Source organism: Oreochromis aureus, linkage group 1, assembly GCF_013358895.1.
Source record: "Oreochromis aureus strain Israel breed Guangdong linkage group 1, ZZ_aureus, whole genome shotgun sequence".
NCBI classification, from domain to species: Eukaryota; Metazoa; Chordata; class Actinopteri; order Cichliformes; family Cichlidae; genus Oreochromis; species Oreochromis aureus.
The window spans coordinates 4,136,122-4,155,246 of NC_052942.1; the positions used below are offsets into that span (position 1 = coordinate 4,136,122).

The following is a 19,125-nucleotide window of genomic DNA, read 5'->3' on the forward strand; positions in this document are numbered from 1 at the left end:
TGAGGGAGGTTGTTCCACAGAAACGGGGCACGAAAAGAAAAAGCACGCTCTCCAATTGTCTTTTTTCTGGCTCTAGGAACCTTTAGAAGGCCAGAGTCCTGGGATCGGAGAGCACGGGATGGAACATAAAGATGTAAAAGGTCGGAGAGGTATGTAGGTGCCAATCCGTTTAAAGCCTTGTAGGTGAGCAGCAGGACCTTAAAATCTGCTCGAACCTGACAAGGTAGCCAATGCAGAGAGTTCAGTACAGGGGTAATGTGCTTACATTTCCCAGTCCTTGTTAAAATGCGAGCAGCTGCATTTTGCACCATCTGTAAACCTCTAAAACTTTTCTTTGGTAGCCCAGAAAGAAGAGCGTTACAATAATCAATACGTGAAGACACAAATGCATGGATAAGAACCTCTGCAATGTCGCTTGACAAAACTTGTCTGATTCTGGCTATGTTCCTCAAATGATAAAAGGTGGTCTTTGTTATCTCTTTTACATGAGACTCGAAAGAGAGCACCATGTCGAACCACACGCCCAAGTTTTTAAAACATAACATTAAATAAAGTTTCATCTAATCTAAAAAACCAACAACAAAAAACTGAATTTCCCGGAGGACCCCACCCGAGGGATAAATAAAGTTTCATCTAATCTAATCTAACAGTTCCTATAGTTTTACAATTTCTGCTTTTATTAACGTAACCATCTAGAGCAGTTTTTTTAAAATGAGTAGTATTTCCTCATCCCTCAGAGAAAAAGAGAATAGTATTAGTAATTTAAACTTGTAGCAGGTGCTTAGGTTTACATTTTCCCTACAACTGCTCACTTCATGCTCTCCTTCCATTGAAAAGGACGAATTTTATGGTTCTTTGATAGAACAACTTCCGGCATAATTCAGTATTCACTGTTAAGTCTGTGATAGAGTGCTGTCCTGGATAAAATCTAGTAGGTCTGGTAAAATCCTTACTACGATTTCCATGTTTCACAAAGAGTTCTGATGGTAAATTGAAGCCGTTTCGCCTGATGTGATCTTTAGCGAACAGTTTTTTGTTTTTGAATAGCAGAGCTTTCTCCATGCAGCCATGATCATTACTCAATATAAGAGAGTCTAGTCTATCAATGGCTTCCACCTTCAAGTGTGTGTTTTCATTTACTTTCTATACTCTTCGGATGCTTAAAAGTTACACTTCCAAACACAACTGTACCTGATGGGTAAGGAAACAATTAACTACTCATGCCATGCAATATAAGTTTTCCATTCTGTTACTTTTATTTGTGACATTAATGATAGTTTTGAACTGTAAGGAATTCATAAAAATAGATTAGGCAGCCACACTTTTTCCGTGCTCCAAGAAAGAACAGTCTATATAAATACAATTTTACCAATTTTATAATCTCCTGCCAACTGCCAGCGCTACCCCTCAGCCTCTGAGCAGACACACCTACAGTATCACATTCAAAATCTTACATCGCCTTGTTCTCAAGTTATCACATTCACAAGATTTCTGGAACACTTACTCTGACCTTGATGTCAAGGTCACCGAGATACAAATCCATCCAAGATTTTTAGTTGATGCACTTTTAGTATCAATTTGAAACTCCTACGTTGGCTCGTTCTCGAGTTATTGCATTCGCAAAATTGGGTGATGATAATACTCCATCAGCCTTTACAGGGGTAAAAAGACAGGATAATAGAATAAGCACATAACAGTTACCTTTCAAATTGACGCTTTTCTCTACGCCAAGTTTCCCCAGGACTTTGGTCCAGGATCCTCTGGTAACCAGGCGACCCTTGGATGTCATGAGGACAATGGAACTAGTGAAAGAGACACACTGATTGATTGATATTTTAATGGAGCAAATGACATTTTTTGATCTGAAAAACATTTAGATGAGTTTAACACACCATGTCAATGTAAATCAATTTCTGGAGGTCCCTTTTATGTCCACAAAGGACACAGTCTATCATAACATGAAACAGCAATGTACCTCAGGGTGTTTTTCAGTGTAGGTGGAGAGAGGAGCAGTTTTCTTACTTGTCTCTCAGTCCACTGATGTAGTTGTCTATCTCTGCAGGAATTCCCTGGAGGATGGAATTCCTGAAGCCTTTCGTGTCCACCACCTTCCCATCATGCCCATCAATTACTGTCAGGTGCACTCCATCTTCAGGTTGGTACAACTTCTTGCCATTTACCTGTCACAACAGAGGCAGCCAATCACACTGCTGCTTAATAATAATAATAATGATAGTAATGGATTGCATTTATATAGCGCTTTTCAAGACCCTCAAAGCGCTTTACAATTCCATTATTCATTCACTCTCACATTCACACACTGGTGGAAGCAAGCTACAGTTGTAGCCACAGCTGCCCTGGGGCAGACTGACAGAAGCGAGGCTGCCATATCGCACCATCGGCCCCTCTGGCCATCACAAGTAGGCGGTAGGTGAAGTGTCTTGCCCAAAGACACAACGACCAGGACAGACAGAGATGGGGATCGAACCGGCAACCTTCCAGTTAAAAGATGAGCTTCCGACCCCCTGAACCACAGTCACCCCGAGGTGTGTCAAGTCAATAATAATTTCTTTTTCGCCCATCTCTTTTGACTCCATAAGCATATACCGCTCTGTATATTACATTACTAGTCATTAATCTGTGGCTGTCTTTGTTTCTCTGCTCTTTTTTTCCCTCACCCCCAAGCCATCGCAGAACATGTCTGTCCCTCCCTGAGCCTGGATCTGCCCCCCCCATGAGGGGGTTGTCTGATTGTTGGGGCTTCTCTGTATTACTGTATGGTCTACCTTACAATATAAAACACCTTGAGGTGACTGTAGTTGTGATTTGGCGCTTTATTCAAGTGATCACTTTAAGGATGTGACATCAAAGAGCACAAGAGCTGTACAGCCTATCAGAAAAAGTAAAAAGAAATTAAACTCTTACAAAGCGGAGCTGTACAATCTATGCTGCTTTTTTACAGAAACGTAAATAAATGATTCCTCTGTCGTCCCTGCTGGAACGGAGCCGTGAACATTTTTTCCCCTCTTTATTTATAGAATTTTTACATGTAATTTGACATATCAGAACATAACATTGTTAAGGTTCAATATTGAGGAGGAGTGTAAAAACAACCATGGTCCAGAAGAGCTTGGTCAAACAATTGATTTTAATGAACACACGCGTGGGGAGATGTACACTGCACAACATCAGCTGTAGATCTCCGCCCCAAAAGCTACACAACAATAGTTTTATGCATCAGGGTATGTTTACTGACGCCCCCTCTGCGTCATCACATGCAATACATGCATACGTCAAATCAAAACCACAATGACTTTTAACACAGTTGAAAAGATCATCGCCTCGTCTCCATCAAAGGTGCTTCCTGTCCCCACCGGACGCCCGCTTATCGTCTGGAACATCAGGCGTAGTTCTGCAACAAACTATTCTTTTGCAGGCACAATTTTGAAGTCACAAGCAAAATATGATTAAACTTTCACCTATAAATGATTCTCTCTAACTGAGTGTGTGTGTGGGTGTCTACGTGTGTGTGTGTGTGTGTGTGTGCTAACCCCAATTGCACCCTATTTCACCTCGCCGACTAGCTCCTGACCTCTCACCAGACAGAGAGACAGAAGCCGCTCTCATATATGTAATAACCGAACTGAAACTATGTATATGTAATCTACTGAATAAATGTTTTAATCAAGAACCTCTACTAAAAGCTTAATCAAACGATATAAATGAATAAAAGATAATAAAGAATAACCTGGTTATTCAAATAGCATCATCCAAACAGCTCCTCAAAATAACTTGCACTTAGACTCTGCTTTCGGTTTCACTTTTGCAAAGCATGCAGTTTCCTGTCTTATTTTGGCACAGGCTATACTCAGCGTTAAGCCTTTCTTTTACAATGCAATCTGGATATAAACATTTAAGATTATATAAGCATTCAAAAGCATTTAAGATTATAGATTCAACTCAACAGTTTAAAGTGGTTCTCACTGGACCTGTAATAAAGGCTAATATGATACCAGTATGTTTGAACATCTGAATGCAATATCAATATTAATTATTAATGCCATAGTAATATGAACAATAGCAGTAAAATAATTTCCTTGATCCCCACAACATCTTACAGCCAATGTGATCGGGCAGAAGGGTGAGGAGTTTTCCAAGACAACAAAATTCTGCGTCGTGCCAGCAATGAAGTGAAAGCGATAACATCCAGCTGCTTACGACTAAGGTTTAGGGTGGAATCTTCAGAAACACCAAAAATGGCAACTCGTGGTCAAGGTTTGAGTGTAAGACTCAAAACATGAGAGAGCACTTCAGCATAAAAAGTCCAGTATAACTGAAGTGTTGGGCAGGTAAAAAACTTATGAGTTAAATCACAGGGGAGGTGTTGCATCTGTTGCACAGGTCAGGAATACCGGGATATATTTTAGATAGTCTAGATCTTGAGAAGTGTAATCTGTATATTGTCTTAAACTGAATAAGAGAGTCTTGCACATGAGGATGAGGTATGAATTATGTCTGTTACTTTGTGGTGTCTGTAGCTCAGGTGGCAGAGCAGGTCAGCCACTAACCAGGTGGTTCGATCCCAGGCTGCTCCAGTCTGCATGCCAAATATCCTTGGGCAAGATACTAACCCCATGTGGCTCTCCGATGCATCTATCAGAGTGTGAATGTGTATGAATGTTAGATAATTAGCACTAAGCTTAGAAGAAGTGCTTGTGTGAATGGGTGTGATTAGGTGAATGAATTAGTTGTATAAGCGCTTTGAGTGCTCAGACAGAGTAGAAAAGTGCTATATAAGAACCAGTCCAGTCCATAATCTTCCACAAACTTAAGACCCAGTTCCTGTTCCCAACTGGAAGCTATTTTTTTGGTTGAATAATTGCCTGATGCCGTAATTAAAGTATATATATTTGTGATTTAAGAGCCTTATCGTGAGGCTTCAGCTCAAATAAGTCTTCCCTCCAATGCTTGGGGGGATGACTTGGAAACTCGGGCCAGATAGAAGATGCACAGTGTCTTATTTGAAATTAGCGGAACAAATGGCACGAGGGCAAATCGTACAAAGAAGACAGGTCACTAAAGCTGAGAAAAGTGTTATCTTTAAAAAAAATCATAAAAACATTTAATACCTTTTCTTGCCCATATACAGAAGGAGGAGTCCACCAGGGATGGGGGGAGGAGGTGTTTGTTACAGATTGGGGGCAGAGCAGAGGCAGAGACTAAATTGAAGTGACGCTGGAATTGATACCATATTTTTAGAGAGGGTATTACAACAGGGTTATATGTAAATTGTAACAGGGAAAATAATAGTGCTGAAAGTGAGTTAGAGAGACATGATTAAGCCTCAGGGCAACACCAAGTGGCTTGAGGCTCATTCAGCCAATAAGTAAACTTTTGAATGTTGGCTACCAAATAATAAAACATCATATTGGGCAGAGCGAGACCACCACAGAGCCTACCCTCTTGTAGTGAGGTCATACTAATCCTGGGGGTTTTGTTTGTAAATGATGAAATCATTCGATTCACAGATTTGAAAAAGGATTAAAAACAGAGGGATACACTGAAAACGACAGAGAAATTTGGGAGATTATTCATTTTTATAATATTAATCCTACCAAGAAGTGATACAGGAAGGTTTGCCCACCTTTGAAAAGCCAACCATACATAGTTTAGCAAAGGATTAAAATCTGCAGATGAACTGGTAATATGTACTCCTAGATATCTGAAGCCTGAAGAAGCTAGGTGGAAATCAAATGGGTTTGTCTAAGCTGTTGTGCAGCTGGGTTTATAGGAAAACATTCACTCTTTTGTGTAGCTGTGAACACTTTAGATCCAATCTTTAAAACCGCTCATCTCACAGAAGACAAAAGGGAAAAAGCTCATATCCTTTTGTACCTGCTCACCCTTTCTCCCCACTCTCACACTGGATCTTCTGAGATGACATCTAACCACACACAGGGACATCCAATCACATTATTAGCGCCTAATCACCTGATGTGGACCCACACCTAATCATCCTCTCTCTGTCTGTATGTAATTCTACTTCAGTTAGATATGAATTTAAATAGTTACTTCATCAGGCCATATGCTCTGAATCTCACACAGTTTGTTGCACTTTGGAGGAGCAGGAGGCAGAACATGGTGACAGTCTAGCACACAGCTGTCAGATGGCTGAGGCAGAGTACTGAAAAGAGTCTGGGACCTGAGCGCACCAGTTCAAGAGTTTTGTGAAAAGAAAGGCAAAGACACTCCAGACGAAGCTCTCAGGTGCAGAACGGAAGGCTGATCATGCTTGCTGTTGATGTGACTGTACTAACAAATGAACTTAAAACCAAACTGCAATGCAAGGGCCTATTTGCACACGAAACATACAGCCTGGTGAAGGCTTTCATGAGAAAGTTGCAGCCAACTGGAGAGCAACATTCTCCCTCTGTCTCATCAGCTGATCGTCTCAGCTCCTCCTCATCCACATTAGTAACCCTGCATGATGAGTTTCAAGGTGATTTGCCTTCAAACATTCGAGGTGAAATGCACATGGTTTATCTCACTTTACTTTCAGTGTAGATAAATAATCCAGGGATGTTCGGCTTGAACTGACTCACTACATGCGGCACTTCAAGTCAGCATCACTGCTGGAACTTTCCACACATAAGCTCAGAGGATGTTTGTTGTCTTTATTTGTATCTTTATATAAAAAAGTTCTGATTAATGAAGTTTAACAAAAGTAGATACAGGTTCAATCAAACTCTCAGTAACTAGATAATTAGAGCCATCCTTCCGGTGTGTCTGAGAGAGAGGTTACCTCAGTAAAGGCAAAGTCCTCCTTGATGTGGAAGAAGCGGGTGTTGTAGGACTCCAGTTTGATCTCCAGGAAGTGCTCTGATGAGTGCTAGGAGAAAGTCCACAAAGAAACAGTGATGGATAGTATAATCACAGCAGCAAAAATAATTTTAACATGGTGAAAATATGACATTGTGAATGTTGAGGGGAAACCAGCAGCAGGGAAAAATAAGAGGAAAACGGTGTGTATCAGATGGAGCATAGAATATATATTTTAGACATACATGCCAACAGAATTTAAAATATCAATCACACAGCAAGCTACAGACGGCAGCAAAAAAAGTGAGTAGATGAACTGCTTCTGAAAAACAAATATTATAAATGATGATCTTCTAAATTTGTGATATGTCATTTTATCTCCAGCTTACAAGTTATGTGCTTTAAGGTGTGTGTTTGAGAGTTATACCAGGGAGTCAAGTGGTATAATTGTCACAGTGTTATACCTGGTTACTGTATATTGCACCTCTACTGAATCTCTCCACTCACTGTCTTAAATCCCTCCCTCTTTACTGTGTGTTTCAGAGTGGATTTTAACATTTTAATGAACACCAAGCGAAGAAAATAAGCCTTTTTTTTAATCTTCCATCTAGCCAGGACATTTATTCTTTCTATACCTCCAATGACATGAATAATGCCAATTCCACAGGAAAATAGTGGGTAGTTGGAATCATTTCAATGTGATTGCTTACCAGCCTGACAGTGGGAATTTTTCTGGGCATTGGAACATCGACAATGGGCAGCTCAGCATGTTTGGGGTACGCCTTAGCCAAGCAGTTGCTGGGTGGACTGCCTTTTGGTATGATTGCTGTGATCTTCACCCTCTCACAACCCTTCACAGAGCAGAAGGCAAAGGTCTCTCTGTGATTGTGGGCTTTCACCTTCAGGAAGAGGAGGCTGCAAGACACAATAAATGACAGGCATCATATGCTTTCCCTGACACTTAGCAACCAAAACACTCATGTCATCTAACCCTGAGCAGTTAAGTGATCAGTAGTACCTACAGGTAAAGTTTTTTGTGAAATCTTACAGTGGCATCCATCCATCCATCCATCCATGCATCCATCCTCTTAACAGTATATCGGTATATATCCAGGGTATGCCCAGCTTTATGTGTGCTTAGTCACAAAGGTCACCCAAAAATGTAGCTCACACCTTTGCATCTTTTATTGTAGGAATATCACATTTCATTTGGCTGATGTAGCTCTTACATATTTTACTGTAAGAGTTATGTTTTGTGTGTGTCTAAGCCAAAGCCCTGTATATTTTTCCTAGTTGTCCTACTTCTGGTAATGAGTGTAATGTAGTGGTCTGTGCATGGGTCGGACCCAGTGTCTTCTTCCCAGTAGTAATATCCTCTGGCCAAGTGCGAGTGGTTGATCTTCTCCTTCTGAGTCGTCCTCATGAAGACGCCAGTCTTGCGGGTTTGTTTGGTCAGCCGATTGTGGATGTCAGACAGGATTGTGAAGGTGGTACCTTGTGGATAGCAGAGGCCCACATTGATCCAGTCATTCCTGAAACACAAGGAAAACCCCAAACTAATCCAAATCCAATATAATCTGATTTCATTTCAAACTGTCAGGTATTTTTGTGTAAATGAAACTGAACCTCATGATTTACACAACAGCATATGTACAGAATTGAAGTCAACAGGATAGAAGCTGATGTTAAATGGGCTACTGTGGCTGATTTCTAGCCTGTAGACACTATGAAGCAGGTTTAAAGGTGGAATTCAGCGAGGGACTCTAAAGAGTATTACCTTTAATATCAGCTTAAATTCAAATTGACTGGTACCTTGATGTAATCTAAAACTGTAAGCACCACAGCTTACCAACCTGTCCAACATAATGCATTACCATAAACTTCACCAGAATGCTGTTTAGACTGCATGAACTGCCAAGTATTTTCATGCAACCTTCAAATAATGAAAAGTTCAACTTGCTGTCAAACACATTTCATTATATGAAAAACCATTCACATCTTATACTGATGCAATATCTGATTTAAAAAACTCTAAAGTGATTTAAATGCAGTCCTTATATTGACTGTTTATCAGATGTCAGTGAGCAGTCCTGACATTTCAAAACCAATCTCTGACCTTCCTCTTAGGTTAAAATTGGTTCAACACTGAAAAGAAAATCAGTGATGTGAACAAGTCACTTCAAATGAACTAAATGCAAAGTAACAAGCCTGCTTTGAAAATGTAAGGAGTAGAACATAGATGTATTCCTGTTAAAATGTAGGGAGTGAGAATAAAATGTTGCCAGTTGCATAATGACTAAAACTAGTAAAATGGGCTGTGAGGTCAGTTCCTTGATCATTAATATTCAAATTGTCATGACCATTAATTAACAACAACCGATCAAAGCCTATTGATCAGTGATCAAAGACCAAATGTACTGTCACAACCTGTCACAGGTTGGGGAAACCTGCGGTCAGCTGAGACTGAAGAAGTCTCGAGTGACGAAACATTTCTCCCACTGAAAACGCTACGTCCAGATAAACAGACTCGGGATGGCTGTAGCTCAGGTGGTAGAGCAGGTCACCTACTGATCGGAAGGTTGGTGGCTCGATTCCTGGCTTTGCCTAGTCTACATGCCAAATATCCTTGGGCAAGATACTAACCCCAAATTGCTCTCCGATGCATCCATCGGAGTATGAATGTGTGTGAATGTTAGCTAAAAAACAAAACATTCTGATTACCTTAATGACTGCTCTGTCAAATGCTCAGCTTAACTATTCAGGATCTGACTTCACAAAGCCACGCATGCTGTTTATCAATCATCAATTCCCCCTTCTGGTCTACTGAAAGGTGCCAGCTCTGCTTAATGACTAAATACATGAAAAAAACCCACTAAATAAGGTCAAATATTACGTGAAATAAAACCTGCCATACAAACTGACTCCAAGTTAAGAACTCGGATCTCTTTAACTCAAAAGCTTCTTCAAAATGAATCTTCTACAAGATTCATTGTCAGTATTTTTAAAAAACAAAACAAACAAACAAACAAACAAACAAACAAAAACTGTGTCATTATATGAAAGCCAGACAAAAAACATCATTAAACTTGTCAGTTTACTCTCAAAACAGATGTTTTGAGTCAAAAAAGGAACAAGATGTCGTTCACTTCTTTTTACAGAAATTCACCTTACTTGCTAAATACCACAATGACCTGTAGATGGAGCCATAGTTCTTTGCACAATCAGTGAAAATGAGTCGTCTTAGTTCTGTCATGTTTTGATTCAGGCCATCAGGGATTAACTGACAAGCTTGAAATAACAAACAGCCTTCATGCAATTTAAATAGCTCAGGGCCACACCATGAAAGCCAGCTAAAGAGAGGCCAAACCACAAAAAAAAACTTTTCCTATTTTTGCAGTGAATCGTTGGAAAGAATGTTGAGAGTTGAAGGGGCTGATGGTCTCCATTAGTTTCATTCAAATTAATAACAGAAATCCTCTAAATGGGATTCAAAGCAAAATCGATGTGTTCAATAAACTCCCATCACGTTCCCAGTTTCATTACTTTAACTGTTTCATCTTTCTGTGCTCTTTCAAAGAACCCAGCTAAGGTTAAGGGTCGACTCACCACAGTAGCCTGGGACCTACCTACATTCCAACAGTCCATTTTGCTTAGGAAGTTTCCTAACTGAGAGACATGACCCGGAATTATCTGTGTGGTGGCCATGATCAAAGCTCTGCCAATTCTCCAAATTTGTTTGAACATTTGAAGAACTGGAACAGGAAATGACAATAAACCCCCTTTGAACTGGAAACAGGAAAGGAAAGGGGGCTTCAGTGCTTCCTTTATTGCTTCCTTTATCATAGGATACACTGGACCATCATTTATGAAAAGGGAGGAAAAAAATTCTGTCCAATAAGTCATCGTGATGGACAGTCCACCAATTATGAAAACAACTGACATAATAAACAAATCATGGAAATGTTCACTGTAACTGCATTTTCATCCATAACTTCCTGATGTATTTAACAACAGTTTGTTAAACTCACAGCTGAACTCTGAAAATCACACTGTTGTAATAAAAACTGAAGAACACTATATGAGCTCAAGATTATGATCTACATTAACTGTTAATGTTAATGTTCTGTATATTCAGTGTTCATCAGCATCAGTGTTCATCATCCTTGTGTTTAAGATTAATTCTTACTTCAGCTCAGCTGGGATAAGTGTTACTGCAGTCATAGAAATCCTAAACAGGGAGGAGGAACGTTTTGATCACAACAGTAAAATATAAGAAAGTAAGATGGATCTAATTTATATGTTATGGGACAGATTTAGTAAGTGAGGAAATTTATTGTCATGTCACAATTGCAGGATGATCTAACAATGCACTGTAATTTATATAAAAAGAGGCAGCTAGTTCACTTCAGTAAAAACCAGCATTCTGCCGAGATTCAGTGGCTCAAAAATCCAGTGTGAGCTCAAGTTTCACACAAGTGTTTCTCTCTGAAAACAGCGAGGGAAAATAAATAAGAGGAGGCTGAATGAGAATCAATATACTTTTGATATAAGAAATATCTCTTATGATAGAAATCACTAAGCACCTGTGCAAAGGGTTCTGAGGATTAGGAGTCAGGTGGAGCTCAGGATTTATCTAGAGGAGAGCTGCATTATTACAAACTATTCGACCGTATAAACCTGAAATGTGTGTGGAACAGCTGAGCTGTACAATGTGCAGAAGAACTGATGGCACATACAGTCCTTGCTGTGCCTTACAGTGGTGTCCAGAAAACCATGAAATTCTGGTCTTATTAGAGAGGACATCCATGCTCCTTCAGAAAGTCTTACATAGTTCTCCAAACTCTTTCTTCCAGCTTCAGACAAAGATTTGATCAATTTATCTTTATTTAAAGTCTAGTTATAACAACTATGCTTGACTTGTGCCACGATATGCAGACGCAGATTGTGTGGATTCTTTTTATGTGAGGACCCAAATGCAAACATGACAGACAGGGGAGGCATGGAATAAACATGAGGGGGGGAACATGGGAACTAAATGTGGAAAACTCAGACATGAGGATCAAACACACAGAGGCACACAGAGGACAAAGACACAAGGGGAACCTAAAAAACAAATAACTAAACTGGTCATAAGTAAACTCAGAGACATAAGAATGAAATCAGAACTAACCAGTTAAACGAAAATAATAATAATACATAACAGATACAATGTGTTATGCATTGTAGAGTTTCAGTCAGGATTTAGATTTCATCATTTAACAGAAACAGCACTGCTGAAATCACTAACAATCATGTCATAACCTGGGACAATAGACTCTTGGACCCACTACATTGCAGATGATCACATTTCTTTTTGATCTATCAGTCAATTTAATGATAAAATTTGTTTATAATCCAGAGTCTTCCTCACACACAAAAGTTTCCCAGGGTTCTGTGTTTGGACAAGTGCTTTCAATTCAATTCAATTTATATAGTGCAAAATCACAACACAGGTCACCTGAAGGCACCTTATATTTCTGATGATGTGTCTGAAAAATATTTATACTGTAAATTTTATACTCTAGATCAAATTTCTAATCACTAAACATAGCCAAGGAAGTAAACTGGAAAATAGAATAAAAATTGGTAGAATAATTTGTGATAAAAGGCTGAAATACCCTGTGAAGCTGAGGCACACAACTGATGATGTGTCCCACTGGTAAAGCTTCCAGGCTGCTTTCTCGTAGTAGCCATCCCTCAAGACTTTCTCAATTTGAATCAATGCATTATCAGGGATTGTAACATCTAGTGCTTTTATTGAATTAAGGTAAAGATCCTACAATAATACAGTGAAAACCCCAACAATCAGAATACATTTTACCTTATGTACATTGCACCTACAGACCTGGATGAAATTTAACTTTGTACTTCTAAACTACGACTAAAGTCATTGGATTAGACACCTGTGGGAGGGGGGGGGGGGGAATCACCTACCATTATACTTCCATCTGACCAGGACACCAAATAGCACAGGGGTAAGTATTCAAACGAAACTAGAAACACTGAAGAACTTAGATTTCTTTTATGTTTCTCCCATGTTAGCTTCTTTTAATTGGCTCCCTTCTAAATCCAGGATAGAATATTAAATCTTTGTATTTATATACAAAGTGTTTAATGAACAACCTGTTACAACCCGGCTCAAAAGCCACAACAAATAAGGAGACGAACACCAGAATTTTTAGTGAGAAGAGGTTTTATCTTAAAATGCATAGCAAGTTGGCTAAAATAGCTGGTACCATCAAGGCAAGGGCTAGTAAGCCTTCCTGAAAGCCTGCTTCAGGTATGCTTTTATCCACACCTGACTAGGTGTGGTCAATTAGTACCACCTGAACACGTTGAGAAGATTAGGGGCTGCAAAGGGGCGTAACACCTCCCTCAAAAGGGTTCCTCTAGGACCCCTAAAATGAATTAAAAGCTACTCTGAAGCTTTCTGGTCCTTGATCCCCAAAACTAAAAGAAGAGTAAAAGCTAGCAGAAGCACAGGGTTCACATTACTATTGTTGGCATCTTTAAGCATGGATGCCCCTACATGAGGATTTGAAGTTGCCACACTGAACACACAAAAAGTAACACGTGACCCAACACAAAGGAGCACAACAGTCAAACCCAAAATGATTACTTGACCTGCTACAACACAAAACCAGAAGTAGCAACAAATAACTACAACCAAGAGATCTGTTGTCTCCACCACACAAATGGTCACATACAAGTGGCCCTATACCACAACAAGTTACTTTAATCTCCAAAGTTCAGTAAAGCAAGCATGCTAGTGACCAACCACAAATGGAGAGCTATGGCCACACAATGATCACAACACTCACAAGTAACCCAACTAAAGTAGCCAAATTCTCCACAGCACTAAAGCTCACAGCACAAAACACTCACCTCCTCATTTTGCATCCATCAACACTGATATATTAGATGCAAACACAATGCCAACTCACAAAGCCTACCGGCCTCAGCCATAAGACCATAGCTAATGAATGGTCTAAACCTCATTTCAACTTTATGCAGAGTTTGGTGCCACTGGTTTACTATGAGCAACTCCCAGCCTAAAATGCTAACAACGAAACACTAACTTCTCATTCCTAGTCTTCAGTGGTGTACCAGGCTCCAGGCAACTTTAAACACAAGCTCGAGAGCAGGCAGCAGACCATTGATGCAGTCTCCTACCAAACTCTGAAGCGTACCCCCACCCGGGATAACCACCAAACACAATAAATCAAAACAACAAAGCAAAACAACAAGTGCTCTGATAGAAGGGCAGCACAACCACCAGCAGAAACACACTAACTAAAGAGTTTGCTCAATTACAGTGAACACTATCACTCACCCACTTAAAAGTAACACAAAAAACTGATATTCAGTCTCCACAAACATGTCCAAACAATCCCAGACGAGCCCCCACTTATGTTATGACCCAGCTCAAAAGTCGCAACATAAATAAGGAGACAAACACCAGAATTTCAGTGAGAAGAGGTTTTATCTTAAAATGCATCGCAAGTTGGCTAAAATAGCTGGTACTACCAAGGCAAGGGCTAGTGAGCCTGCTTCAGGTATGCTTTTATATCCACACCTGACTAGGTGTGGTCAATTAGTACCAGCTGAACACACTGAGGAGATTAGGGGCTGCAGAGGGGCGTAACACAACCTCACACACTGAAGTGTGCTGTCCAATATATATAAAGCAGTAAAATGGTCCAACAGTACAGACAGTACATTACAAAATTTTCTAAGTTTAGTCACTGACTTGTTGAAGTTGATGAGCCAGATGGTGACCTCAGCAGGTGCCGCCTGATCCCAGTGGATGGTATAGCCTTTGGCCAGGGTGACCACTGGCTGGAACTGCTGGTAATGTTTCCTCTTCTCCAGGGCACCTTCAAGTGTTAGGGGTCGATCAGGATATTCATCCCTCACTATCTGCATGTTAAGGTTGGCAGGGTTTCGTGTTTGAATATAGATCTGAAAAAAAGAATGCATTCCATATCATAATATATAATATCATAGAAGTAGAAGTATCACATTTTAGTTATTCAATTAATATAGCCACTCTGACTTCAGTCTATGACAATCCACTCTTTTCATTCAAACCACTTTGTTCATATCTTCGGTGCTCTATATTGTAAGGTAAAGACCCGACAACGAGGTTGTCGGGTCTTTACCTTACAATATAACGTGCCGTGAGGTGACTGTTGTGAATTGGCATAGGTCACCACGTTTGTTCATACACTGAATACCTGTACATGATGCACACATATATGGATCCCGATTCAACACTCTAGCCTCTAATTCACTTTGAAAGAGGTGAAGTCATGAACTTCAAAAAATCAACTATGGATGCATTTGTTCACTTTGCTTGTGCTACTGCAATATAGGTGTCAGCTAATTGAATCGCATTTACTTAAAATACCCAGAAGCACGAGGTTGCCGCCTGTGCAGCTGGTTGGTTCGAATTAAAATGAAGGAAGTTGATCTTGGTGGTGTGCAATGGTGTGAGTCATTAGTTGTTGTTGCTATGATGATCCCACCAGGAAACATACCACGACATCAGGCACACACCCACTGAAGTAATACGTACATTTGAATCTTGGCTAAGAACTGAAGTTCTGGTTTTTAGAGTTCTAATGACAACCTTTCTACAACAGTTGTCATTAGTCACTAAAAAGGGAGACAGGTGCTAGAGTATAGTCGTGGTGCATTTTAGTGTAAGAAGGTCTGCCACCAGGCAACTGTCCAGCTGTCGAAGCTGCTCCTTCAACAGCTGTTGGTCCTGCTCCTTGTTGGTCCGGGCTGGTGGCTGGCGTACATTCCCTTCTTGGCCACAGTTTAATGTATGGGTAAAACTTTCTGTGGCTTGGCTTCTTTCTTTACACAATGAGGTTGCTGGCTTTATGTCCAACCCATGTGCAGTTTGGGAGGTTTGTCAGTTTAAGTACTATGTTTCCTTTAACCTAGGTGGCCTGCCTAACATGACCTCCCACCTAGGTTAAGAAAACATTTTATGTTGGACTGTCCTTTTTCTAGCCAGATCCCAAGGTTACTGGACTCCTTCACATTTGGGGCATTGGTGTGAACTGGGAAGTATATGCATGCTAGTGGGTACTGTTTGGAACACCTTTTGGCCTCCAACATGCTCCAGGATCCCAGATGTTCTGCCTGTGCATACAAAGTGGGGTCAACTTATGTCCTCGACTCTTTTTCATCTATTTGAGCTGTCTTGCAAAACAAGCTAGCGTTTAATTATAATTATGAGAAGACAATACTTGACTATTTGTTTTGTGGAGTATAAACAAATACAGCTTTCCACATAAAGACTGTTTGTGATTGAGGCTCATTGTGAGGTAATGCAAAAACAATCCTAAAAAATCCATTGTGTGATTTGTTGGCTTTATAGCACAAAGAAGCAGACATTTCCTTAAACATATTCAGAACACCAGAAAATAACTGGTGTTAAGAAAGACTTTAAAGTGGACTTTTTTCTTATCCCTTCTGGCTCTTCTTTTTCAAGAGTTTTCGGATACCCCAACAAACAAGTTTCATGGGCTGATGTATGAAGAGCCCGTTCTCACTCCCGAGGCATAACATCCCGACGTTTTGTCACGTCCCGCGGCGTTCCTGAGGAACGCGAAAGGTGACCTTTCACGTTGTTATGGTACGCGGCGGGTTCCAGCCCTGTATTGCAGCCCCAAACCTAACCTTATCCCTAAGCCTAAACCTAACCTTATCCCTAAACCTAACCATGACCTTATTCCTAACCTTAACCAGCACTTTAGTGACGTGAAATAGTGTTTTCTCAAGCGATTTTAAGGGAGAAAGCGAAGATGTGTAGATTGAGTCCAAACGGTTCTCACGTGTCCGCAGTTTTCCGATGTCGTCACGTAGGAACGCGTTGGGTGCCTGAAAACGTAATATGTTGACGATTTGTCACCTAGCGTAAAATGTTACGCTTTGGGAGTGAGAACGTGTTGTGTATGAACCACTCGAAAGTGCACTTGGAATATGAAAATGCACACAATCAACCAGAAATTACATTTGTGTTTTTAAAGACTGATATATGAAGATGAATGAATGAGAAATCGAGTGTGACACCTGCTGACCCACCTGTGCATAGTGCCCACTGCAGATAGCACCCTTCCAGTCAGGCACATCAATGCAGTCAGGGTGACGAAGCAGCCAGTTGTCTTCTTTAACCAGGAAAGCTCCGGGATACTCACTGACTGATCCATCAATATCATGGAATATGGTCGTCTTGTCCCCGTCCATCTGCATTTTACTGAACCAGGGACCTGGCTCCCCAAAAAACACCCGAGATGTAATCTGTAAGAGAGGGATGCATTAGTCTAGAGCCATTTACTGTGGCTTTTTGTGGTACAGCACATCACTCACATCCAATATTCCAAATGTGTTCAGTGTTTCTTTATTTTCAACATTTAAAACGTGGCTCTATATTTGAATTAAAAGAAAATTTAGCTGAGAAATATCCAGAATTACTCAATCCATCTGAAATTCTACAAAAGTGGAAGATACAGGACAATGGAATTGGGATACAGTTTTCAAATAACAATAGTATTTTAAAATGCTTTTGTGTAAAGTTACAGTTATCATTTTTTTTCCAAATGAAAAAAATGCGTTAAACCAGTGTCTCTGCTTTTGTGGATTTCACACAGAAGTTGACTCACAGGTACGTGATCAAAGGTGATGTTGGTGACATTATTGTTGGGGCAGCTCTGCCATGAATTGTTGAGCCTGAAGCCAAAGGCACTGGTGTGCCTTCCGTCTAGTGCCGTGTATTTCCTAAATGTACAGTTCTGTACATTGATCGGCCCATCGTAGATCTGCATGCCCCGGATTGGAAAATCACTGCTCAAAACACGGATGCACAAACGTTGTCATTGATGTTTGGCTCTACATACACTGGAACAGAAGCTTCAGAAAGTCATTGAACTGAAAAGAGACGTGCAATTACAGCACAATGTGTTTCTTTGAGACATGTCTTCAAGGAGCTATAAAGGCAAGTTTTATTTTCACGTGCAGCAAGATGCATGGCAGAAGACTAAATGACACATGTAGTCAACATCATCAAAAATGTTGTGTGTTAGTTAACTACAAGAGAAAGTACTACACAAAAATAAAGAGTAACCAGCATTTCTTTATTAATAAAATTCAGGCTTGTGAAACATGTTATTAACTGGTAGCTCTGTTGGAGAACTTTAATCAGAATGTATTCTTTTGCTATACTAATTCTTGTTGTTGTAGATTTTTTGAGGACTTTCCGTTGTTGAATTGCATGTAAAAAGGATGCATCAAATATGCATTTTGATGAAAGAAAATGTCCACAAATGACTCCCTACTGTGGGTGTCACTGAAAAGCTTTTCTTTAGAGCAGCTCTCAAGAAATGGTCAGCAATACACAACATGAGAGCACAATAGTGTCAAAGAATGTTAGTCTAAACTGCAGATTAAGGCAGAAGTGGTTTAAATGATATTAATTTTTCCTCACACAATAGAGGGTTTTCACCTACGTCACGTTCTGGGCGGTAACCTGCATGCGCGGCCATATTGGAGGCACTCGGAGGTAAACACTGCAATGGATCAATGTCCGAAACCACAGAAAAGCTCCTCAAAATGTGTTATAGATGCAAAGGCATAGAGGGAAGGACTTGGTCCGCAGGAAAGGACACGATATTTGGAAAAGTTAAGGTTTATTGGTGGTGCAGATCCATACGAGTTGGCTCCTACATCTTGGATCAGTGACGACCCGGAGAGTCCTCTGTCTATTGCATATCCTGATATCGTCAACTACCTGGTTTTCTCGCCACGCCCATACACAGGAGAAGACCTTAAATCTTATAAAAGTTTGGAGGCCTATAACCAGATGGTGTGTGGATGGGTGAGGGAGATGCAGTATCAAGTCATCAGTGACAGATGTGTTGTGAATGCCAAAGTAAGTAATGCAATAACATCTTTAATCAACCAAACCTTAACTGTATGATATCATCCCTCACTAAAAAGTAGCATACTTCGAGTATATTTTATTAAGTATGGTTAAGATTCTGGCAAACCGTCAGGCGTCTCAGGAGGGGAAAGCGGTGCTCTACCTGCACTGTGTATAGTGCTGGCGGTGCGCTGCTGACGTCGACTGAGAAAATTGTCAGACGGTGGAAGGAATACTTCGAGGACCTCCTTAATCCCACTGACACGTCTTCCGAGGAGGAAGCAGAGTCTGGGGATGAGGGGAATGACCCGCCAGTTTCTGGGGTCGAGGTC

The 19,125-nt window shown here is 40.4% G+C and overlaps 1 protein-coding gene across 4 annotated transcripts in view; it reads right to left on the reverse strand.

Moving 5' to 3' along the window:
* The window catches only part of LOC116323724 (cell migration inducing hyaluronidase 1), a 195,401-nt gene that overhangs the window by 3,770 nt on the left and 172,506 nt on the right, over positions 1-19,125 (reverse strand). For all 4 annotated transcript variants that reach the window (XM_039622636.1, XM_039622722.1, XM_039622579.1 and 1 more), the window contains 8 exons: positions 17,538-17,718; positions 16,960-17,175; positions 14,609-14,820; positions 8,166-8,351; positions 7,530-7,734; positions 6,803-6,889; positions 2,023-2,180; positions 1,702-1,802 (listed from right to left, as the gene is read on the reverse strand). In XM_039622636.1, the coding sequence (XP_039478570.1) occupies positions 1,702-1,802; positions 2,023-2,180; positions 6,803-6,889; positions 7,530-7,734; positions 8,166-8,351; positions 14,609-14,820; positions 16,960-17,175; positions 17,538-17,718 (1,346 nt within the window). The remainder of the gene's footprint in view (positions 1-1,701; positions 1,803-2,022; positions 2,181-6,802; positions 6,890-7,529; positions 7,735-8,165; positions 8,352-14,608; positions 14,821-16,959; positions 17,176-17,537; positions 17,719-19,125) is intronic.